General features: G+C 40.7%; 1 protein-coding gene across 7 annotated transcripts; it reads right to left on the bottom strand.

Moving 5' to 3' along the window:
- Positions 1–244: 244 nt before the first annotated feature.
- Positions 245–25387, bottom strand: RBM27 (RNA binding motif protein 27). Of its 7 annotated transcripts, XM_054216913.1 has the most exons (21): positions 25211–25387; positions 22437–22555; positions 21475–21599; positions 19057–19163; positions 18283–18476; positions 17202–17459; positions 16409–16642; positions 15092–15226; positions 12899–13048; positions 10881–11025; positions 10484–10637; positions 9113–9376; positions 8863–8991; positions 7868–7990; positions 7243–7317; positions 6972–7136; positions 6448–6552; positions 6153–6344; positions 3879–3965; positions 3326–3436; positions 245–2722 (listed from the first exon to the last, which is right to left on the bottom strand). In XM_054216913.1, the coding sequence occupies exons 1-21, from the start codon at positions 25267–25269 to the stop codon at positions 2636–2638; spliced, it is 3018 nt and encodes a 1005-aa protein (XP_054072888.1). In that variant the 5' UTR covers positions 25270–25387; the 3' UTR covers positions 245–2635. The 7 variants fall into 7 exon arrangements, with proteins under 7 accessions (XP_054072888.1, XP_054072891.1, XP_054072890.1 ...); XM_054216916.1 differs by lacking the exon at positions 12899–13048; XM_054216915.1 differs by lacking the exon at positions 15092–15226.
- Positions 25388–25756: the final 369 nt, after the last annotated feature.

The raw sequence follows: 25756 nt of genomic DNA, 5'->3' as shown, positions 1-25756 counted from the left end.
TTACACCCTGGCTGCTGCGCACAAGTTACCTTGTCGATTAGAAACTGCCTAAGGTACTCTCTGAAAATACCCGTGAATTTCACAACAAAGCGTTGCCACAAAGTAAGCTGTACTGCCATACTACCTCTTCAAACAAACCAACAAAACCAAACCCTCCCCGCCCCCCAAGCACTTTACTACAGCCTAGGATGCCCGAAAATCCAGGGAGATCGAAAGCTTTGGCCAAACGAAGGTCACTTTCAAACCTCTTTCCTCCTCCTCAACCGCCGGGAGTCAGAAACCGCCCCCGGCCCACGGTTTCAGCTCCCCGTACGGCAGCAGCGAGGCTCCCGCGCACAGGCTGTGCTCGGGCACAGCGCTCAGCGATCACCTTCGGGATGTCACTGCGGGATTTATGTACGCCTGCCAACAGGTGCTGCGACGGGGGATTAAAAAAAAACCAAAACCATATGAAGCTCTCAAAAAAAAAAAAAACCCCAACATTAAATTTACCGCATTCGCTTCCCTCCTCTCGCGCCCCACTGGAACAGCCCCAGCATGTCCGGGCAAGGGCAAGTGTCCCTGAACACGGTGTGCCACTCCGGTGTCACTTCAGAGCTAAAACCATATGAAAAGGAATCCCATTCTACGTGTCTCAAAGGCTACTGCAATTTTTCTTACAGCTTCATTCATTCACTGTAATTTTCATTTTCCAAATACAAAAATACAACAATTCTTATTGAAATCTATACGCTGGTAGTTTTAGTACACAAAAAAGCAAAATATTTACAAAATTATACAGTTTAAGAAAAAACTCTGTACAAAAAAATATATAAATCCTTTTGTTCCCTCTATCATTTTTTTTAAACTGTCAGGACTTAATATGTTTGTTGCAATGGATTTTTCAAAATATACACTGACTGAGCCACACTAAAACAACCCATTAGAGATGATGGGAGAAAAGCAAGACATTCTTCTAAGTATGTAGGGTTGGTTTCCCCTCGTTTCTTCATGTCTGTAATTTAGCCTCAGTATTAGCAGGAAAGTCCTAATTTATATATAAAGAGGCGAGGTTTCAATGGGAAGAGACAGAATACTGAAAAACATACTCCCTTCAACTGAGAAGGAAATAGAGAATGACACTGTTTTGACTTTTGCTGCACCACCAGGGCAGAGGGCTAACAAGGGCAGGGGAATGGCTAGCCCAGAGGCAAGCTCTGCTACGGGTCACCAGCCAAGGTCAGAGCCACCCTCAGTTACAGGTTCTGATGTGTATTTTCTTCAGTTGGGAACTTGCTGGCAAATATACTGATAAACTAATTATTCAAAAGAGGAGAGCATTTTTGCACCGACATTCTGTTTATTTTGTATAGAAACGTACATCAAATGTACTGAGCAGTGTACGGACGGAGTCAAGGCAAATGCTCACTGGACACCACGCTGGTGAACTGCAGGAGCCACCAACAGTCACAACACTGGGCTCGAGGATCTGCTCTCGTTATCCCCCTTTCTCTCGAAATACACCCGTTTCTGCGGGGCTGCTTTTAAAATGGTACAACAATAAGGCAACTGAGAATGTACCGTGTTCGTTCGTCTTAAGTGGGTCTGAACACAACTATACTTGAAGATAAATTCATAACCTTCCAAACCCGTCTCTGAACACTCCTCTGAGGACTCGCCACTTAAAGCATGGTTTAACCAAGCCTATGAGCAGGACGCTGCCGTCTGTCGGCTAAAAAGCCTTTTGCTCTGAACGCTTCACCGATCTGGTTTGAACATAAATACGCAGCTGGTAGCAGGGAGAGGAGGAAGAGTTTCCGCTGGCTGGCAGGCGGTGGCCAGGTTGGCTTTCTTTTTGGGGAAGTAAGAAAGTCATTACACTCATGCTCACAAATACTGAACAAACCTTACACTGAAACTACAGAAGAAAATCAACAGTGAGTGAAAATTCACTCAAATATGTGTCATTGCTCACAGTTTTCTGCGAAGCAGAATTTGAAGAAACGGAGTGAACTGGACAATATTATAATAATACCCTGTTAAATTGCTTCTTCCATCTCCTCTCACAAAAAGAAGAACATAGAAACCACGTGGCTTTCAAACATATTGAAATCAATCATTTATGAACCTAGCCACAAAGAATTCCTACAATAAGTGACTCCACATGAAATAAAATGCTACCCTTTTTCAATTAGCAAATGAGGCAATTTTTTCTTTCATAACATTTAATGTAAGTTCGCGTCTTTCCCCCAACCCCATAATATTGCTAAATAAAACCTGTAATATCTTTTCATTTATAAACTAACAAAACAATCACATTATAAAAAACCCAAAACAAGGTAATACAGGTGACACAAAAAGAGGACAAGAAAATACTAATATTTCTTCCCCCCCTCTCTTTTTTATCCTTCTTAAATAGAAAAATTCACCACCCTGGTGAGCTTGATAATTACGTAAAATGGTACTGGGCCTTTGGCTAGCTTAGTATCACAGCGCTAGATCCGAAATGTTTTGATAACAATCTTTGCTCACTCTAAATCTTGTGGTTTGAAAAGAAAGTAAAACTTTTTTTTGGCTCATCAACTTCCTTAAATAAACGTTTAAAAGATGTAGCTTGAACTATATTCCTAAAATTATACATTTCCAACATCAAGTTTCATCTTCTCCAAGAACGGGATTCATCCTCATCTTCGTCGTCGTCATCATCATCTTCGTGCAAAAATAAATCTGAGGTTTCAGTCTCCTAGATGAAGAAAAAACGTACTTTTAAACATGCTGTTCCATGCTGTACCCTAGGAAACACGTCACGCAACACAGCGTCGGTTGTACTTTATATCAGGTTGTTGTTTACTGTATGACTCACCGAAACACACACAATTCAACAAGTTCTATGGGAAGAGCAGCAGCCTCACACGTCAAGAAAGGAAAAGAAAGCCAAACTTCAAAGGAAGCAGGAATAAACACCCACCCACTCTCTCTGAAACAATACTTCGAAATGCCTCAACGGAAAAACCTTTAGAAGCTTCATGTGTTCATAATTATAGGAAAGAATATCTGTAACTTATCCTACAGTGGAGCATTAATACTGTGAAGTAAAAAGATCAGCAGCCTGCAGATAAAAAATTATTTTCATAGTGACAAATCAACATCCCATCCAGAAAGTGTATTTTTTCCCCTTTCTTAAAAGCGTGGAAAACGTACCTGACTATTCAAAACCAGTTAAGTTTCTGGCTTGCAAAACCACCTTTTATAAAATCTCTTCAATAAACAGAAAACTGTATCCTAAAAGAGCTCTTAGCTATTGGATTCCTACAAGACCAATTAGGTTTTTAATATATTTTCATACCTCTTCCTTGGACTCCTCTTCCTCGATTTCTGTGGACACAGAGGGTACCTTAGGTTTGTACCATGAGATCTGTAGCCTTCGGTCTTTGAACCGGGATCCCTGGTTAGCAGCCTAGATTGTATTTTAAATGAACATATTTTCAAAAAGAGGATCAAGTAAAGAACATTTAAGACTGCAGGCAACGAGCTAGCCCCAGAGAACATCGTGCAGACGCACATTTGAAGATCTCATAAGCCACAATCATCCACTTCAGCCTTCTGAGGGCAACTTCACTGACACCTGAATCTGCTAAATAACACTTATCTACCAGCAATCTGAAAAGATTAACGGAGCTCTGAATTGACTGGGCCATTGCACCTTTATCAGCAAAAGGCCGAGGTTACTACTAAGGGAAAGGGGAGGCATTTCCCCCTTCAGTGACACTGTATGCAGTAGCCACAGATGCCCACGCTATCTAGCTCCAACTAGAAGGACCAAAGCCTGCTGCACTTTAAAATACAGAGGCAGACACAAGAAGTTTAAAATGAAAAAATATATGCGTTATTCTACTTACATTCTCAGCTTCTGAGCGAGATTTAAAAGTTAGAACAACACTTAATGGAGAATCCTCTTCTTGAAGGTCTTCAATATCTCCAAATTTCTAGGAGAGAAAAGTCGATTAGGAACAGTAGTAATATTCTCCTCCAAAGCCATGACCATCATGTGCTACAATTGCAATGTACTGAAGCGCCACTGAAACCATTTTTGGACGGAAAGGTGAGAGCCAGAGAAATCTCAGCTGCATCATCCAGCAATATTGCAGCATTTGTACCTGTATTTCTGGGCAAAAGCTCCTATTTATTGTTATTCTAATAAGGGGATCTTAGTTTTGCAGGAGGAAAGGAAATATGTGTGTTAATTTTAGTTAAGAAGTGAATTCTTTGAATTCACTATTTCCTTTACTCTCTTCTGCCCTTCATTGTTCTACTTCTTTAAACCTGTTAAGCAAGTCCTTTAGAGCTCATTAATTTGCAAAAGAGATTTCAGGAATAGGAATCAATCTTTGCTATAGAGCTCCTGAATACGTTCTGTAAGTACACTACTGGGAGGAGGAAAAAATATAATCTAGTACGGCTAGATTAACAAGAAGTTTTCATTTTTAGAATTTATAGACTGCATAATGGTGAAAATTGGAATGACCGTGGCAATGATAGTTAAATAGTAAAACAAAAACACCCCAAACAAACAAACAAAAAAGAGGATTTATGCATGGAGTACAAGCAGCACAAAAGAAAACTGTAGTGAACTTCAGATTTAATATCATAGAATGGATCAGGTTAGAAAGGACCTTAAAGCTCATCCAGTTCCAACCCCCTGCCCTGGGCAGGGACACCTCCCACTAGACCAGGTTGCTCCAAGCCCCGTCCAACCTGGCCTTGAACACCTCCAGGGATGGGGCAGCCACAGCTTCTCTGGGGAACCCGGGCCAGGGGCTCACCACTATAGCAGAATAGCAGAAGAAAAGCAGTTTAAAAGCCAGTAAGATAATACCTTGAGTAACAGCACTAGTTGTTTGTAAAAACTTTTACTGGTTTTAGCAGCTAAGGACGGCTCAAACTTTCAAAGCCAAATTTCAAAGGCATGAAATCCGCCAGAAACAGAATTAAAGGAAAGATTTTTTTTATTATTTTTTATTTAAAAAAGGAAGAAAAATACTCTGGTCCCCCCTTCAGACTTTTCCCAGGGGTCATGGCACTGTCATATCACAAAGCAGGTTGGGTTTTTTGATCAAACCGCACAATATTTGTCACTGAATTTACCTAATCAAAGCAGCAGCTGTGGCCTCTAGCCTTCTGACAAGCCACGAGGCCAAAGCAGAGGGTAGCAGTTCCCCAAAGAGCAAAGCTTACCCCACCGTATGAAGAACTGGAAAGTTCTCTGGTCCTACTCAAACCAGAAACAAACACGCTTTCAGGTTACCAGTTTCCTCAAGAGCTCTACCGCTTTCCTGTATGCAGCTCTAAAGGGCAGGATTCTACAAAATTAGTTTTCCATATCTGTCACTTGCTATGCAAGGAGCATCCAGAAATACCCAACGGACTTGATCGAGCTTAGGTTTCACGCTGGGTCTATTTGTGAAGCATTACATGATCTCTCTGAGAAGTTTACCAGCTTTGCACACCACAACATTTCATTCTGGTTAAAATAACGGAGGGAAATGTAAAATCAGTTTTTCCTTTATTATGTTCACTTAGTTGTGATGCCAACACGTCCGTTAGGTTAGCTTGCAAACTAGCAAGCTGCTTGCACTACCATGAGTTAGCAAACAAATTTAACCTCTTTGAAACTGATGTCCTGTTTAGCAAAACAGTGCTTTGCTTCTTGAGCTAGAAAGAAACAAGATAAATGGTATGAATTGCTAATCTGAAAAATAATTTGTAAACAGAGAGAGGCTGATAGGCATTTTTCTGCCTTCTAACATCTGTTCTAAACTGTTTTAACGCAGAATTAATATGAACAAGCTATTTAGTTTTTCCCATTAAAGGAATGCATTGGGCAGCTATAAAAGACATTACATTTACACCCTTGTTAACTCTTGAAACCGTTTGCTTATCCATAGCCTGTTCCATGATTTCAGGATGAGTCAATGATTTGTCTGCACTAACGGAAACAAAAAGACTCACATGTTCAAGAATCTGGAAAACCCCAGTTATTTACAGAGCTCTTAGCATGCCCCTCTTTGCAAGTAAACCCCGATCCAGGGGATTAACTACTTAATCTCAGATTTACAGTTAGGCCACAATTCTCCTCTTCAGATTTTCTTTTTTTAATGTGACGTCATACTTACAGAGAAGTGCTGTAACAATTCATCTTTTTCCTCTTCAACAAAGCCTCCAACTGTCAGTGCTTTGGGACGATGATCCACCACCATATGATTCAACATGCCCCTTCCTCTTCCCCCACGACCCCGTCCTCGTCCTCTTCCTTGGGTTGGCACTGTCTTTCCTCGACCAACAGGCAGAATGCCTAAACGGGCAGCCTGTTCAAAGGCAAATAACGTACAAAGCCACCCTCAGTTTGAAAGGATTTAAAACCTTTACATATCATAAATATATTAAAAGCACCAATCCAGACAAACTCACCTCTACTTGTAACTGATTTAGTTTTTTTCGCAATTCAGTTGTGTCTTCTCCAGAAGAGAGTCTCTTATGAAAGTCCAGTTCTGCATCTAAAAGTTCCTTTTGTGCCTTAGAGAAAAAGGTGCAGAAAGAGAAAGTGGAAGGGAAAAGCAGAACTGTAATGCGTGCAGTTAACGTTTTGTTCCACTTCTTCAGCAACACATTCACGTAAATGATATGGACAGATCAGTATACAATATCCATACTTCCCTCTAAATTCAGATTGTTTTAGTTGCCTCCATGCCCCTCCCCCAGCCCATTTTTTGGAAGACCCAGAATTCTCTGCTTCAGAATTGGAACAAGCCTGAATGAGCTCCATGCAAAAGTAGGTCATCCGAGTTCCTCAGAACCACAGCTTGCTTGTCCATAGTTATCACTCTCAAACTACAGCTTGGAAGTGTTTAGATCTAATGTTGCTGCATTTTTAGGACAACACATTAGAAATAGTTACAAGAGACAGGCAGGCAAGTGTCTTGCACAATAAGTACCTCTGTCTTGGACTTTACTTTTGATGGTGTAGAGGTTGTAGATGAAGTTTTCAGTTCATCCTTCAAATGAGATATTTTTCCTGCTAGTTCTTTTAAGGTCTTCATTATTTCTGCTCTTTCTTCTGGTTTCATGGCCTTATTTTTCTCCAGCTTAGATATCAACATCTATGTAGTAATAGAAGAGCAGGAATATAAAGTTACCGGAAAAAACCAACACTGAACAGTTAGTTATCTACAGAACATATGTAAGTAGAAGATATTCCACACTTACCTTCTGGCATTCTATCTGTTTTTCTAACATCTCCTGCTTCTTTTTCCTCATGTCTTGTTGGAGTTTCATTGCCTCCTATACGAGGAGAAAATTCTTTCAATCAGTAAAAAGCAGTTTAGCATTATACGTACTCATCTACATCATATTGCCTTCTTCAAGCTATAGAAGTGAAGGCTAGCATGAAAACTAATGGTCTGCAAAATGCACAAGTATGAAGTGTATCTGATCCAGGAAAAAGATAAAAATAAAAAAAGTTGCTAACTAACTGCTGTGAAGTACTATACTAAATTTATACTAAATTTTTGCTCCCTTTGTACACCTCTTAAGAAAGATATCCTACATCATTTAAGTGTCTCATACCTGCAGAGATTAGAATCAGAGAAATGCCTCAAGAAAACCCAGAAAAACTACACGATCAAGTGCGTCATGTAAGACATCCCAAAAGGAATACTCCCTTCCCCACGATTAACCTCAATGTGCATTTGTGAGATAGATAATGATGACAAACCCCACACTAACGTAGAAAGCTATACAGCAATATTTGAGGTTCAAGTTGCCTATCAATCTTTCTTTATAAAGCACTTTGATTGATAAACTGTCAGTCGGCCAGTGAATAGGAAAGTACCTGTTTTTTTTTAAGGGCTTCTTGCACATCATGAGGTTTAGACCCTGCACCAGGCTTCATAGATGTCTTTAAGTTTGAAGAACTGTAAACCATTTTTGAGTGGCTTGTAGACGTAGGGAATGTCTGAAATAGCAAACACACACACAGAAAAATATCTAACAGCTGAAAACAAATGTGATATACCATCAATGAATTTTAGAGGAATGCATTCAGTGAAACGTGAACACAAACTTCCAGATTTGTGCAATGAAACAAAAAGATCAAGGCAATTAAACCACACACATAAAGGCATTGGTCTAACAGTCAACTTGATTGGAAGCAATCAGCTCAAATGCTTGTTAAAAGGATTTCTGCAAAAGATGCTTTCTTTCCTTCTTCATCCAAAATTCCCTCTGTATCTTTATATCCACTAGAAAGATCACTGAAGTTGATCTTCTGCATCTGCATTACATTCACCTTTGCAGTAATAGTCTAACATCACACTTTCTGATCAAATAAGGCAGCAACAGTCACCTGCACACTGCCTTTCTGCAAAGAAGGACTTCTCTGTGGCCAACAGCACACGCTGCACTATGATATCAGTGCGAATTAAACTGTATCAGCTTGAACTCTATGCAGAGGTATTCTATAAGCGTCTAGCACTACTGTGAAAGCATAGCATAAGCTCAAAAATCACCGGGAAAGCAATTAGATTTGCCAACAAAAAGCTGACATCACATATAGGCTGTCAAATTTGTTTACTATGAAGCACTGCCGAAAATATTTTATGCTACTTAAAATACTGATACTTTGTTTCTGAAGTCATTGTCCTTATTTTACATAAACAGCAAATGAAACTAGGAAGAAGTGACTGACCATGGTTACATGAAACATGAGTGATAAGGAACAAAAACCAAGCAGGCACAATGCACAAGTTCTACCTGCCAGCTCCTGCTCAGCTAATGGGGCAAAGCTTTAACTGAAAGCATGAAGATGGTCAGCCTTCATCAACGTACCTGGGAATCCTCTACCACAGCTCCAGACTGGTTTATGTCAGGCTGGTTTACACCCGCTGCTCCAAGGCGACGTTTCACTGGGACTTTATTAAGGACATAGGCACCAGATGCCGGTGGTTTATTCATCACCTGTGCATCAACAGATATTAAAATAATGAATGATTATATACTTTGCTTTTTTAAAGTAGCAGTCATTTAGGAATGCTGATAACCTTCATGGCTCAACCCCTAATTTATGACAGCACCATACCTTTGACAGGTTGCTGTGCATCGTTACAGCCGGAGCTGCGGTCAGGGCTTGCTGCTGCAGGTGGAGTTGGTGATGCAGAGCCTGTGGGGGGGTCTGCTGCTGTTGCTGCTGCAGCAGCGGGGACTGCTGCTCGCTCTCCCTGTGCCACAGCACCCTTATAAACCTATTGTTCAGAACTGCCTCTGTGCTGGAAATTGCCTTCCTAGCCTCGTCGTTAGTCAGGTACTGAATTAGAGCAGCTTCAGGGTCATTCTGGAAAGCAACCTAAATAAAAGTTTATTAGAAAGCATTACTTTTCAAGGAAGAAAACATCTCAATCAGTAGTAAACCAATCTACAAATAACCCTCATTAGTGAGTGGGACATCCCATGACATTAGCATCTCAAAATAAAGGTAAAACATTCTATGTAATTAAATGCAAGTACCTTTTGGCAAGTATTACACATACTTACAGCAAAGCCTATATACAGTAAAGTAAAAGAAAAGTAAAAAAAAAAAAGACTCTTTCACCAGATAGCATCATATATTCAGAGCACTGTGAATTGCCCTTGGCTATTACTGAAGAGACGCTAGCGCTGACTCCAAAGCTCCTGAAAGACGACTGCTGTCTTCGGATGTACAATGGAAAGGCTAGCCACATTCCCAAAGAAGAATTTTTAACACTCTTGAGCAAGGCTATTTTTCTCTAAAAATTAATGAGATAGCATGTTTTAAATGCCTTAATTCATTATCAAGGTGCAGAATAAAATTATCAACTCAAAAAATACAGAGGCTTCCCAGGTAATCTGTCTTTTATTTAGACGTCTAACCAAGGACTTAAGAGGCACCTGTTTTGTCTATAAAAATAAATGGAAATTAAATGCTATTTTAATCATGTAACCACCTGTGTCTTGCTTATGTAGTGCTTTTCCCCTTCTTACAGTGCAAGGAACACCACTGAACTGGAGCCAGTTCTAGGATGCAAAGTGGTAATAAACCAATGCATATAAAGACTCTCCTGTAGCACCTTTATCACAATCCTGGCTATGAAATACTATAGGACTATCGTATAAGACAGAAATTGTTAGAAGATCTCTTTCAAAAATTGTACAAGTTGCTCAAAAACCTGAGTTGGTTTGGACAGTTAAACCTTCAAGCCTTTCAAATTTAATAAGACCTCATGAAGGCAGAAGCCAACAAACTCTTACAAAATTAAGATAATAATACAATTGAGTGGGTGAAGAAAAGGTTTCTTTGAATTTGATTACCTACTCTCCCGCTTAACCTCCATTAAGATTTCTCAAGGAATGTAGTTCAGCTGCAACATTCAAGAAGGCGTCAAGGAAAATAGAATACCCATATACAGGCATAAAACTGAACTTTGTTTTTTACCTGAATGTTTACAATCGTTCCAAATTTGCTGAAATGTTCATTGAGTTGTGTAATATTGTTCAATTCTGATGGAATTTTTCGAACTTCTAATTTTGTATTAGTATATTGATTCTTTTTCAAAAATCCTGGCTTACTCTGGTTGTTATTTGCTTGCCTAGAGAAAATGACAGCAAGACAGTAATTTAGATAGCCACGCGTATACAGCGGCAAACGTTAATGCACATTTAACTTTTGCATTTCTCATGAAAAGTATCCACTCTAAACATTAACAAAAAGGAGCTCCTCCCACCACCAAAGATTTAGTCTCCATTAGAGGGGACCAGTGAATAGCTATATTCACAGCACCAACAGCAATAAAGCACACTCCAATTCATCAACTGCAGTTGTTAATTCTTACTTTCCCAGCCACGGTTTCTTTAATGGTGGACATTCCATGCTACTTGGAGATCTCTTCCTGCTGTCCGGTTCAAGGACAACTCTAGTTACATTGCTGTTATTTGCAATGGGAATAGGAGGTTCAGTCTGGATGATAATATTGGCAGCTGGAGGAACAGAAAGAGGCCTGCGTTATTTACCATAGATCAACAGAAACATCAGAAAAGCTTTCACTTAAACGGCAAAATAGGATTGAGTTTAAAACCATAAAAATTAGGAAGACTTTATCAAGTTGGTCAGTTTTGTTTATGAAGTTATTTCAAAGGTCATTTGCTAGCCTAACTAAACAATTTGAGGAAGCTAAACATTTAGTCCAGCCAGCAGGGATAAGATTTTGACCTTTAAGATTAGTATTAGCTTGAAGAAACAAAGCTAAAACTTCATCTTTCAGGTACTGAAAATTCAGATTCTGCAGGGAAAAAAAGTAATAAAATATTGAGGAGGAAAGGAAAGAAGGGTAGGTTCCCAGCCTCAGGTTAGAGTTCTGCAATGTGGCATGGGCTGACTAAATAACCAACTTTCCCTGTATTAACCCTCGACAGTGAAAAAGCAACCAAGAACCCATTCCTCCCACTTCCGTCCCCTTGTCATCCCTCCATCCCGTTTTCAGTAACAAACTGTTAATTAAGCACAACTATGGCATGAAATTATACTCTCAGAGACATTACATTTAAGGTTTGAAGCAACTTCTACAAACACAAAGCTGAAGAACTAGATCACAATGTGCCAAGTTTCTTTTACAACCTTTTTAAGATTATGCTATTGCTCTTCGTCTCCTGTGTATGCCAAATATTCAACTCCTAAAAAGAAGTCTGAGTTAAGTGAATTTTCTATGGTTTTATATATGCCAGAGCTCTGCTGATTACACTGGTGAGAACAAAGACTGGGCATTTTCAGGCGTACAGTTTCAGTCTTACTTTGGAGGATGGTTTTAGAGTAAGCCTTTCACGCTCCTGACAAAGACAGTAAAACAAATGGTCTGAAGCACCGCTGCTGAACACTCACCCACGCCTTACAACGGAATGGGTTCTTAGAGAGAATCTGAGGGCCAGCAATAAAGCCCCAGCCCTGCCTTTATGATGTTCATTAAGATGAAAACAGCAACAGCAATTTCTGCAATAATATTTAAGCATATTCTTTACAGGATGAGTCACTAGAAGGAAATATTGAAAAAAAAAAATATCTTTCTTACTACTGAATAAGAAACAGTGAAGCGTAACAGTAAATGCTGAAATTTAACAACTTTTCTTTTAAAGATCAGTGTGGGGAAAGCAGGAGGGAAAAAGAAAGGTATGCTAACAGAACAAAAATTTCTTAGAGAGAGCCATGCCTTGTTCTCTCCCCTAAAAGAGATTTTGTACGTGTTAACACTAAGAGTGGTACAACCACATTCATCCAGTTACAGATTCAGAGTTACTTAAATGCAGACTGGGATTTCCATGGGCTAGGAGAATTAGAATGCCACCTGCAATGTTCGTTTTAGAGAGAACAACCAGCTGACACTCAGAGCACCAAGTACAGAACCATGCCATGATAGTTCCCCTCTTCACTACCACCACAACAGTGGAGGAAAGTACTGGAGATTGTCACCTCTGTGCCCCAGGGCCTAATCACGCCCTGGGCAAACCAAAAGCAGTCTTCAGACTACACTGCTCAAAGCCAGCGTTCTGAACCACTGTTCTTCTAGAAGCACCCAGCACCTGAAAAGTGCCTTCACAGGCTAAAGAGGAATAAAACCCCACCAATCAACCAAAAAACACTAGTAACATTCCAAAGCAAGTGGTTATTTTTAATCAACAAGGCTGCTGTGACTTTAATATGGTCATATTAGCAGTTTAAAAAAGGTAGAGATGTCCCAAAATTGCTCTGAAATACTAGATCAGTGAGAAAGACTACTGCGTTCAGCCTGAAAAAGGGGAAAATAAGTGTTGACGATCTTGGACCATAATAGCAACAGCAATGACTAGAAACCCTTCCTACCTCTTGGATTTGTATCCATCTCCCCAGATGTTAGGCCAATTAGATTTGGACGCTGCGTTTGTGCTCTTGTAAAGAACTGTCGATACTGAGATCTACCAGCACTGGTAATACTAGGAGCTTCGGGGTTATAGCCATCTGGCTCATATGTATCTATAAAAAAAGGAGAGAAATGAAAGAATTTTTCAAATGAGTTTAAGACTCAGGTTTAATTTTCCTTTAAGGAAACGCATGGATGTCCAAGAATCAGAAGTTGTTTTGGATGAAGAGAAGAGAAAAGTGGTCATACAGCAAATGTGTGTAACCATTTAAAACCCTCAACTGAACTTTACGCCCAAGTCTATTTGGGCATATTTTTTTAATTTGATTGTTACTGTTTGTCCAAAGCGTGTAAGTCACAGTAATTGAGTATTGCTGATGAGCTGCCTGAAAAAGGAAAGAGGTGTCTGTATGACAACCTTCACAATGTCTGACAGCGTTTCAAGGGGAGCAACAAAAGATGTAGTTTGAGCGTTTGTTCTGTAGGGCCTAAGATGCAAAGAGTTTTCAGTCTTTGCTGCCCAACTGTCTAGTTTACTTCAGAAAAGGATTTTTCTGGAAGAATGTACTTAAATGATTCTGATCAAAGAAAGCTGAGAAATCAGGTAATTTGACCAATACTTACCTATTAAATTCTCTTCGATTTATGTAAGAGTGAGATCAGCTGCATACCTCCAGTAAGGTACTAATGATTATTTTCATTAAAAGCGGTGACCATAAGAACACAAGATGACAGAATTGCCTCATATTGTTCCTCCACCCCAAGGCCCAAATCAAGGATGATGCCTTTTTCCAACCATAAAGAGGAAAAACTATACAAGAACTAGAACGAATAAAGTCTATGAAAAGCCTCCACAGAACCACAGTACACCCTGGAACAGAAATGAATGCCTATACAAGGGGACTCAACAGATGTGATGCACTCTAAATGTCAGCTCCTCATTCCACAGCAACAATGAAGACTCTACAATCTAAAACAGATGCCCCAGAATTTCAAAACTGATGGTTTAGTTTAGTTTCTGACTCTGCCAAGAACCTCCATTAACCTCGCACGAGCTGAACCACCAGACCCTTCTCCAGGGTTTGGCACACAACTGATCGCAAAAGGGCAACCAGCAGTTGTTACCGTAACAGTCCAAGACCAGGACATGGGAACCTCCACAGATGTTCTGGGGAACAGATTTATGCAGTGCAACTGAAGTCAAGTGACGCCCTGCGAGCTAAGACAGACAGAATCGCCCGTTAGAAGAAGTTCTGAAGCTGAAAGAATCGGATGGTAACATCTAAATGCCTGACCGCATTTGGAGATAAGTGAACAGATTATCTAACAAGATATTTGAGTGACTGAAGTTCTGAAAAGCATGGAATTCAAAGGAAACTACATGGATCATGAACTAGAGCCCTCCTTTGAATAAAATTCAGAATATTTATGTAAAAAAACCCGGACAGGAACATTATAAGACACTGAGATTTAATTATTTTATTTTGCTCATGTAAAACATGCAAATGCCATTACTCGTTTCGTTATCAAAGAAATACGAGCTTTGTTGGATTTAAATAGAGCAATCTAGGGCTCTCCAGGTATTTTGCTATTTCCCCTCACAAAAATCCACTTTTTAAAAATTTGAGCTCTGTTTTTTAACTTTGAAAGCTAGAACTAAGTTGATTCTGGAAAAAAAAAAAAAAAGAGAGAAAGAAAGTACTAATGTATATGAAGACTGTAGAGACTATTGTGATACACAGATTGAAAATAAATAAATAAAATCTCTCTCATCTGTACTAGCCAAAACCGGATAGGAATGAAGACCGAGTTAAACACTAATTACAGGTTTGCAGACCCATCTTTGCCTACTGATGTTCTGCTAAACAGCTTGAAGATGAAAGGATCCCTCTCTTATGCAACAATCTTATTGCTTTGAGTACATGAAACCCAGAGTAAGCTCCCCATGAGTGATCTTTCCTCAGACGGTGACAGAACACTATTGTGATTTCACACAGCAACAGCAGACGATGCACTGACCACAGGGAAAGCCATCAGACTTCTTTTTAGATTTGTATGTACTGGAGGAAGACGGGTAATAATTTCTAATCACACATCAACAGAGGAATTTTAGAATTTGTATCTCAAGCAGATTTTAAAAAAAGGAATTTGCTTACGTTCGGATACTGTGTACAGTAGGTTCTGGGGTAAAGGAGGAGGTAGTCTTGCTCCTACGGGTGCAAGACTGGGCACTGCACTTGTCCCAGGCTGGTCACGATTATTTATCAAACTTGACTGTGTTAAAGGTGGTCCTACAATGACACCATAGAATAGATCACTAAAACTTGTAATTCCACAGATAAAATGTGCAAACAATTCAATTTCATTTGTTTATGCCTTGCTTTGAGCAAGGCCAATTTTGTAAATATTTACAATCCCACTACAGTAAAAGTAAATGGAGAAGCCCCACTCAGGTAAGTTACTCTGATTCCAACACCTCTTCTCTTTGCCAGAAAGGACAAAGCTTTAAGCACAACACAAAACAAAACATGTCTTTTCTTTTCTTCCCCAGCGGTTCATTATTGTCAGAGCTTGCATTACCTACAGCAGCTCCTCCCTCAGCTCTGCCATGGAGAATCAAGGCTTGTGCAGAGCAAGAGATCATAATAAACCACACTTAGATTACAGTTCTAAAACAAGAACTACAGGGCAAAAGGCATTCACAGACAAGGAATTTGTCTAGCTATTTTTGCTTTGTTTGCAAACAAAGTGTATATGGATACGATACATACATTCCTACTTACCAGATGGCCAAAAAAGAACCATGAGTTTCACTACACAACCTATCAAGGCACAACTACAGATTGCTCTTGGTTCACTCCATAGCAAGCTAATTCTACTCACTAAAAGGCTCGTGCAAAGTTTAAGGGTTAATCCTGTATAAAATGACTTCTCATCCCATGGCTGCTGCAATTTGATACAATTATCGCAGCATGTACTGTGTTACTGGAATAGAGAGTACTGAAACAGAGTAACCACACAGCTAATATTCTACTGCTTCACAGAATTGACACGATAAGATGCAGTAAGATAACATAAGAGGCTAAACAGTCTCGGAGATCACTGTTCAGCTAAAATACATCTTAGATGTATCAATTATCTGCCACTAAAAAGCAATACATAATATAGCACAAACACAGGAAAAAAAAAAGCTAGTAATGCAATTGTCAGTGATCAATCCAAACAACACCAGGGTTATGAGATAATCTGGAAGACACCTGCTTCCCTGCCCAATTCATCTAATTCAATCTGGAGTGCTTACAACATTCTATTTTACAAGCTGATTTTTCAGAATTAATTTGGCAATGTTCTGAATAGCACGTGGCTAGCAAAGGAACTTGAACTCATTACTTCAAATACACATAGATCTTCCAGAAAAAGCCGTCGTTTTAACTTGTTGACATAAAGAAATGCGGAACAATGTTTTTACTTACGTGGTACGGGAAGCACAACAGGAGGTGGTGCCTGTGGATGAGCTTGTGGAACTGGCAACCTCAAATTCCGAGCTGGACCTGGCAAAGGGGGCAGAAGCATACCAGGAGGAGGCGGAATTCCCGGTGGTGGTGGAGGAAAAGGAATCATACTTGGCAAGGAAACTTCATCTACTACTAAAGGATCATTTCCATGATCAAACTGGCAAAGATCACCAAGTACACAAAATCCTCGCTCTGCAAAACAGGACAGTTAAACTTTTTAGAAAAAAAATAATTATTAGTTGTCAGCGATATGTAGCATCTCAGTTTTTGCTGGAATTTCTTACTAAAGAAAACATGCAATCACTGATCCAACATTACGTTATCAGGTGAAGTTACAAAATAATTCAAATTAGAATAATCTTCCATAAAAGCATACAAAAACATACACGCATCCATCATAAAAGCTGTGGAAATAAAAAGTCAAAGTACCACCTGTTTTACATTAAACATTTACACTGCAATCTTTATCACAACTGCCAGTGGCTGAAATATTTGCCGAGTGTAAACAGAATTGTGAACAAACTCCCTATGTTCTTATCCAGCAACTGTCATATTATAAGTAAACTGCTTCCAGTAAGACCAGTTAGTCCTCAGTAAAATATAGGTCACATATGCATCTTTTACATACAAGGTATAATACACATGCTACTGCATTTTGACTTGCTGCCTACATTTAGTGAATACCTAAAAAAAGGTGACAGAATAATTGAAACAAAGTATAAAACTGAAAACTAAGAAACAGACAGTTTACCATCGTAATCTCGACATCTTCTTTTAGGAGGAGGGTTTCTGCCAAATGAACTGGGATTGCTGTGATTGTTATAGTAATTTGACCAGCTCTCCGTTGTGCTTTCAAGATGGTGCGCAGGTGCAATTACAGTAACAGCACTGGGAATAGACTGGGCAGAGGAATACTGTTCAGTAGATTTACCAGGAGACACAGAAACTGGATTATATGAGCCTTCAACATCATTTCTTTCACTCTTGAATTTTGATCTCTCTCGGTGCTCTGTTTAAAAAGAAAAAGAGTTAGGTAAAGTCTTCACACTCTGTTCTGTATATCAGAGCCTTGAAAAAAATATACACAACAGTATAAACATTTCCTTAAATACTCAGTGTTTTGCAGATTAAACTGTTCTTGAAGGAACTTAGTCTTACCAATGGAATAAGAACTAAATATAATACAAATAGGATTTTAACTTCAGAAATCTAAATGTTCTCTTTGCTCATTCCTCTATTCCTTATCCCATTCTGAATTACAGCTTTTTTTAAAAGTAGAAAGTGTGGGAGGGAAGGGGAGAAAGCCTGAAACAACAAACCTCCACCTGCCCTTAACTAACATGGTCTCAACATGCGTTGAAATCCATTGTAATCTGCGCCTCTTATTTTCCCAACCGACTTGAATTAGCCCTAAAAGAACAATGAACCACATGGTAACCACCTTCAATTACAAAGAAACCTTCTCTAAAAAATATACAGCAACAAAGTGAAAAAGAGGGTAACGCTATTTTGCAAAAAGACAGATCTTTGGGGAAAAAAAAAATAAAAATCAACAGCTTCTGTCAACACACACAGCACAAAAATATCAGCTACCGATATCCACCGGTATACACCTGTGGATAAATTAAGAGGTTAGCAAAGAAGAAAACAATCCTGTTAATTATTCTACTCTGAAGAACAGCACCTTAATTAATAATTTCAGGAACACAAAGTTCTCAAAATTTGCTCAAACTGCTCAAGGGACATCTCCAGCCTCGGAGACTGTACAGTACGTAGGAGCCACCACAGGCCACTGACATGAGATGTTCTGGAGCAGGATCTCGGGTACTCACCAACACTTCTGGTTGCATCCCGGTCTTTGCTTCTACCCCTGCTGCGGCTACGACTTCGACTTAACCCTCTGCTTTTACTACGACTTTTACTCCTGCCACGTCGCCAGCTAGATTTCTCTCTGTACAAGTCACTCCTGTCATAGTATCTGTCGTAGTCCCTCCATTTTCCATCATCTCTCTTTTTCTCTCTGGTTCTAGAAAAAAAAGAAAAAAATGTAGATCACATTTACGAAAAGAGAAACCAAATTAAAAAAACAAGCTTGCAACAAGACACTACTCATCCTTCCCATCTCATTTGGGCAGCAAAACATTCGAGTCAGAATTTCCCAAATTACATAGTAAAGTACAGAATCTCAAAGTTGACGCACTAATTGGTAGAAACCAGCAAGGGGAGGACTAAGAAGAATCGGAAAAGTGAAGAAGTTACATGACCGAAGCAGAACATATTTTAAAAGTGATGTTGACACTGTGTGATCAACTCCGTCAACCCCTGGAGAACCCTCCAACAGTGCTTTTAATTTATATAACCAGGGAAAGAACGGAATTGATGACATTCCTAGGTATTAACATTTGAAAGATACTGTCATTTTTTTGTAAGGGACCAACTTCTAGTGAAGGGTTCTCATGCACGTGACCAGCACACAGATAATACATTGCAGACAGAGAAAAGTAAGGAGGAAATCACTGTTTTTGTGAAAAATCACTACCTACGAGACACTTAAAGACTGACAGCAAATACAGAAGAATATATTAATATTTTGGCTCAAAACTAACCTTTGTTCACTGGAATCTGCACGGCTTCTCTGTGGACTGGAATACTTCTTTTTCCTGCTATCCCGCTCTTCTTCAACTGACTCTTGAAAATTCTGTTTATGAGGCAACTACCAATTTTTTTTAGTGAAGAAAATAAGACCAAAATTTAGTTCAAGTTACAGCTAGCATCCCGTATAAAAATAATATTTAAGTATTACTTGCCCAGAACACTTAGGCACTACATGTGATTGAGTGCTAGAGGTTGTTTCAAATCTTTCAGGTTTTTCTGCAGAGGAAATGCCCCAGAACAAAACTACTTTGATATTTTGTTTTTAAACAGGATTCATAAAAGGCAAGTTCTCTATCTCGTTCATTAGAGTAATCAATTCTACTAATGAGGTATTTTCTGAATCTCTTAACTGGAACACAACTAAGGAGAGTTACTTCTCCAAGTAGATACGTTATTGGTTTACACTTTGAAACAAATGAGTTAAAGCAAACTGTTCACATGGTTGAACTAGTCACATTTCTTGCTGGCCTCAACAAGGGCAGGTTTAGAAGTCTGACAGCTATAGATCTACTGTAAATCACTTTGAACCCCTTTCGTACCATTGCTGCCTTGGCTGCCATTTTACACTGCTTAGAAGCTACTGTAAATTTTGGTGTCCAAAGATTACATGCAATAATCTTTAAAAGATCTTTTCCAATTAGAATAAAACAAAAAGGGACGCTTCCTGCATCCTTGTTTAGGATTATTTAGGGAGAATCGGTAGAAATACTCAAGACTTGGCTTGACAGGGCTCTGGATAGCTCAACCTAAGGCCCTCTGCTTTCAACACGAGTTGTACCACGTGATATTGGAGTCCCTTCCAACCTGGACTTCCCATGATTCTACACTGGTTTTGTTCTCCACTTGCAGGAATCATGTAATACACTGAGCTGTATAACAAATCATCAAGGCCCTACTGATGTGGAAATAGCTACTTAGTGTCCTGATCCTGTAAAGTTGTCCCATAACGCTGTCCTAGATATCTTCTTTTACCTCATCCCTGCTCGCCCCGCCCCAAGCCCCCAGAACCTCCCCTTTCCCCCCTGCTCACAGCACTGGTTAAGTTAACTGAAGGTAGTCCTAAAACAATTTTTATAAATTATGACAAGTACTTTGAGAAATGATAGGAAAACAGTTAAAGAGGAAGTCTCGTACAGTTGCAAATTACGAACTTCCATCACCAAAGCTACTGCCATAAAGCGTCATAATTCTGGGTCTCATCCTCAGATAAAAAAAAGCATACCAGAAAGGGGAGAAAAAACTAAATAGCAACTTTAATTTACATCAACTGATGAATTGGGTTCTGTCAAATAAGGATCTGCATTCTGAAATACGATATAATACGATTTTGTTTTGGTCGACTGACAGAGTTTGATCTGCAATTGTCCCCTTCATGCCCATCAGCCAGTTTTAACTCTGTGGACAGAACAACTAACTCCAGCCAGGTCTTTCCTTCACATTATTTTAGGCTCTCAGACAAAAGCACAAATCTGAATACCCATTTAGAGTACTTGTCAGAAAAAAGCGCTACCTATGGTCCATTTATAAAGACAGCAGCTTTTAACACTGCATGACATAAGCATCCTTGGAGTAAGGGAAAGGCCCTGACCTTACTTGCATCTTTCCTATACTAATTAAAACACATATTCAGTCTAAAGTATCTTTGCAAACTGTGATCAGAGAGTATACAGAAATAAAGAACATTTACTTCTATAGCATTTTTTCCCCAACTCTCTCCCAAAGCTGGTACATTAGGATGCTACAAGCACAGAGGAGTGGTCTCTTCCCTTGGAAAATCACCAACTCAGAAGAAAAAAACATCCATCTTAGACGAGTGATAGCACAGGATTATACAATATATAAAGAAATTTAGACAACTATGGAAATATTGCTTTTTTTTTTTTCCCTCGAAAACTCAATTGTTGTCAATTTTGTCAATGAAACTTAAAAACAAGATAAAAGAAAGAACTGTTGGCAAATGAATGCTACCTCACTTCTAAAAGTAATTATCCCTTAATATACAGGCGATTTTAAGTATTACAGAAAACATTTAAAATAATTTCTGTTCTCACAGAATACACAAAATTGGAAAGGGGAAATTTGGGAACATTTTTCCTTCTTCGCCCTCTCTTAAGCCCTTCCACATCATTATCAGCTTGTATTGCCAGGGACGTCTGAATAGGATTTCCGAATGCTATTAATCTAGATCAAAGGTAGACTCTACAAAGGGAATGTAAAATGTTTTCTCTGAATGGTCATCTTGCATTTTTCTTCAAATGCACAGAGATTGCAAAAGTCAACAGTCAAAATAAAGTGAATTTTTCTCTCACAAATGTACGGGACAGCTAATTTGAAAATTAGAGGCAGGCAGACACAAAAAACAATGTTACCTCCTCCTTGACGACTTCTTTTTCCTGACCTGCAGGCTTTGCTTCTACTTTAGTGGGTTCAAGAGAAGGAAGATAACTCTTTGTGTACAGACTTTCAAAAAGTTTATCTACAAAACCCGAAGTTTCTGTGGATACAGAACACAAGAAAACACGGTTACATATTGATTTAAGAGCACTGTTAGATTTACCAGAGAAATCCCTGGGAAAAATCATCCAGGTGGACTGCTCACAGCAGCATCTTAGATTAACGAATATCAGTTCCATTCAAGGAGCTGGAATTACATTTGTGGAACTTGAGATTGTTTATTTAGATAAAGAAATTAATCAGGTATATCAGAGGCAGAAACAGAGACTTTCCCTTCAATCCCATTTACAACTTTGAAATGTCCTAAGGAGGCACGCATGATCGAAACTTATGATCAAGGAATAATCCACAGTTATTCCATTAGCTGCAGTTAGCAGCCTCTTTATGGCAATTTTTATGAGAGTAAATCATTCAGAGAAGACTAATCATCAGTTTAACATCAGATCACAAGAAAATGCACAATAACTTCCCCCATGAGTATCAGAATTTCAAGTGTTTAAAACTTTGAATTTGAACCAAATTGCTATGAGACGCTCACAGAAGCCCAAAAGATTAATATGGACCAGGTTTTCAAAAGGTATCAAATATCTGTCAGAGAAACTTCTGGCAGCACAACTGATACTTTCAAATGAAATTGCTAACTTACTTCAGAGGACTTCCTCCCACCCATCATGAACAAGACCAAGCTACACAACTTCATCCTAAGATTTATTTTTTTTTATTTTAATCACAAGATCTTTATTCCTTCGCACACTGTAAGAAATATTCAATTCACGGACAACAAGTATTTTGAAGGCAACAATGATGCATCATCCTTCCTCCTCCCTGCAATGAAATGAAAGCCACCGAACGGATGAAGTGGCGGAGAGCACAGTACCTTTCTGCAGAAAGACATCCAGCTGATCAGCACAGAAAGCTTTCAGCTCTTTCTCTGGTTTGTCCTTCTTGACTAACGCCACAACATAGTTGGCTAAGGCTGAGGGGTCTGCGTCGCATCTATTGAGAGAAATAACCATTCTTGATTCTGCTCAATTGTGCCCAAACCCCCGTGTTGGATAGTCGCTGTCCCAGAAGAGCCATCGAAGGAAACCTGGCAACACACCAGGATGCTTTTCTGACACCAACACAGCTGCACCGCAAGAACTGAGCCAGCAAAGCGGTTTTTCAGTTACAGCACAATATTGCAGTTGCCTTATGCCCACCCCCCAACCTGACAGTGCTCCCATGCTTTTGCTCCTTCCTGAGCTTTGCTTTGGAAGAAGCACCTTTCTTTTTTTTTTTTTTTTATGGAAAGATCCAATTCTAGGGCAACTGAGCAGACGCCATCGTTTCCTAACTTTCTCTAAGCACAGCAACCACCACCAAGTATGATTCTACAGGAATAGCAGAGCAAGTACCAGGAAAGTCACAGCGCAATTATTGTAAAGTATCAAAGTGTTTTTAAAGTATTAAAATATTATTACCATGAAAAGTAGTTCAGAAATATATCGCAAAAGCACATTTTAAATATGCACACAGATACATTACGTACAGCTTAAGTTACCATGCCTAACATAGTGGGGGTTTCCTTCCCCAAGGATTATAGCAACGCCTACAAATTTTACAACAATCTTTTAACACTAGTAAAACATTTAAACGGGTGCAATTATTAATACAGATTCTCTATCCACACTACCTAAATCCTTATCTAGCTTCATGAAGGCCAAAGAAAGCCGATTTTGTGTAGCAATACTCTGCCGCTAGTCTTTAAATTGGATATTACTTTAGATTCCATCATTCAGCTACTAGAAAAACACTCAAAGTATGAATTAGATTAACAGCCTTAAATGATTAAGCAACAGCTCCTCATTTTGCCTCTCTGAAAAGATGCAGATGCAAGTTATCAGATGGCAGGTAGGAACCTATAACAGTTTGATGATTTAAAGATTTTTTTCTTTTTTTTAAGATTAACTTCTAGAGAGGGGATTGTATATTTTCTAAAATAATAAATATGGAAATAGTATGAAGTGTATAGACCTCAAAGTAATTGCAAGTAAAAAAAAAATAATCCTAACCACAAACAAACAAACAAAACGCAAAAAGCCAAGCAGGTGACAACTGGTTAGAGAAAATAAAAATCCTCAACGAGCAGCCAGTCAAGCAGCTCTACTCCAAATTAATTTGCTCACTGTTTCCAACATCCAATGAAAGCCATGTTAAATGTAGCAATTAACAACAAAGAAACCACAAATTTACAGATTTTACAATTCTTACACACACTCACAAAAAGAAATAAACTGTATGTAATGTATTTGGTGCTAGTGCCTACATACAACTGACTATAAACCTTCAATTCAAAATAAAGGAGATGATCCATCACTTTGTAACCATTCCCATTCCTTTCTCCATATATTAGTTTCTCTTAGGCATTACATTAGCATTACGGGAGCATGCATAAGGTGTGTCTGCTTCTCCAGGTTAACCACTTTGTATTTTCACTCTTGAATTCTCAATTGTCAGGACCCACCACCAAACTCTATGACTGTCTGCATGAACCCTCATCTCCAACTCCCGTCCCTATAGCGCAGCTCAGATACTGAAGGAGCGCTGGGCAGCAAGGCAGAAGGTCAACTGGAACTGGCAGTGAAAGTGTAGGAGCAGGAGTTACGCTCCCGTCCAGACAGGTGTCAGAAGGATTTGACCAAATATCAGAGACAACCATCATCTTAAAAAAGGAAAACAACGAAGAATTTCCAAATGCCTGCTACTTAATGTCTACAACTGACTAGTTCTAAGGCCTATTTACAATACCAAAATAGAAAAATATCTGTAGAACTATCAGCTAACTACACATTGTAAATATAAGTCCTGCAACTTCAAACAGGTCTTAGTTTTACTCTGTGGGAACTGTAAAGCCAGTGTGTTACCGGCAAGTCTGCGTCCTTTTGAAGCCCCTTGCTACAGCCGAAACTCCGCCAACACCTCGCCATATCTACAGCACAAACACCCCTTGGTGCGCCGGGTGCTTGTCAGAGACACGGCAGTTTTCACTAGGGCAAAACCCCTCGAACCAACCCTCTGCCCCGACTCATGAACCCAGAACCGCCACCCCTCCCACCCCCTCCAACTCCTCCGCCGAGGCCCCACCGACCCCGGCAGCCTCCCGCGGGCACTGCCGCCCGTGTGCTCGGTTGTTCCGGCGATGCTCGTCAGCCGGTTCACAGTCCTGCGCTCAGGACTGCCTACACCCGCCGTTACACATCGCCCTCGGACACCGCGGGGGAGCGCTCCGGGGCCGGGCAAGCGGGCTCCGCGGCGGGGCAGGCGGGCTCCGCCGGGGCAGACACGGCCCGAGGCCGGTACGCAGGTTTTGGCACAAAAGGCCAGGCCGCGGTAAACCCCAATCTCGGCCCGAGTCCTTTCGACAGGAGCCTCCCGTAACCCCAGCGGCCGCTCGCAGCGCTGGCTGCGGGCCGGGCCCTGTCACCCGTCGGGGCCTGGGGACACGCCGTGCCGAGCTCAGGCCAAGGGGGGACAGGCCCGTCACCGCCGCAGCCCCGCAGCCAGCCCCGTTCGGCGGGGCCGGGCCCGCCCGCGGGTGCCCACCCCCTCACGGCCCGGCCCGGCCCCTGCGCCGCTGCCGCACCACCGGCCGGCCCTGCCCGCACTCACATCGGCTCCAGCAACTTAGCCAGCCACGACTTGAGAGCGTCCACGTTCTCTATGATCATGGTGACCCCGCTGCACCGCCCGGCTCCGCTCTACACGGCCGCCATCGCCCCGCTGCAGCCACTCGCCCCGGCCCCTTCCCCGCTGAGGCCTACTACAGGAACTAGCCGCCAGCCCACAACGCACCCTGCTGGGCATAGCCGGGGCGGGACCAGGGCGCCGCTCACCAATCAGATGGCGGAGCTCGCACTCCACGAGCCAATAGCAGCCGCAAAGAGCCCATGGCGAAGGTCAGTGGAGAACCAGCAGGCTAGGTCGAGCGAGCACATGAACTCGGGTGCGACATCTTTGGGGGTGCTCTTAAAGGGGCCGCGCGCCTCGCGCCCGGCTAGCCCGCCGAGCTGGCGCCCCCCAGCGACCCGGCGGGAGCTGGGCGGGGCGGGCGGATTCCTTTTATTTTCCCCTTTTCCGAAGTTTCCGCGGGGGTAGCCCCGACGGCTTTTGTGTTGGCAAACCCGGCCGCAGCGCCGCGCCCCCGCTGGGCTCCGC

This window comes from Rissa tridactyla, chromosome 11 (genome assembly GCF_028500815.1).
Source record: "Rissa tridactyla isolate bRisTri1 chromosome 11, bRisTri1.patW.cur.20221130, whole genome shotgun sequence".
NCBI lineage: Eukaryota > Metazoa > Chordata > Aves > Charadriiformes > Laridae > Rissa > Rissa tridactyla.
Note: the sequence above shows the minus strand (reverse complement) of the source record. Positions and strands in the feature narration are given on the sequence as shown.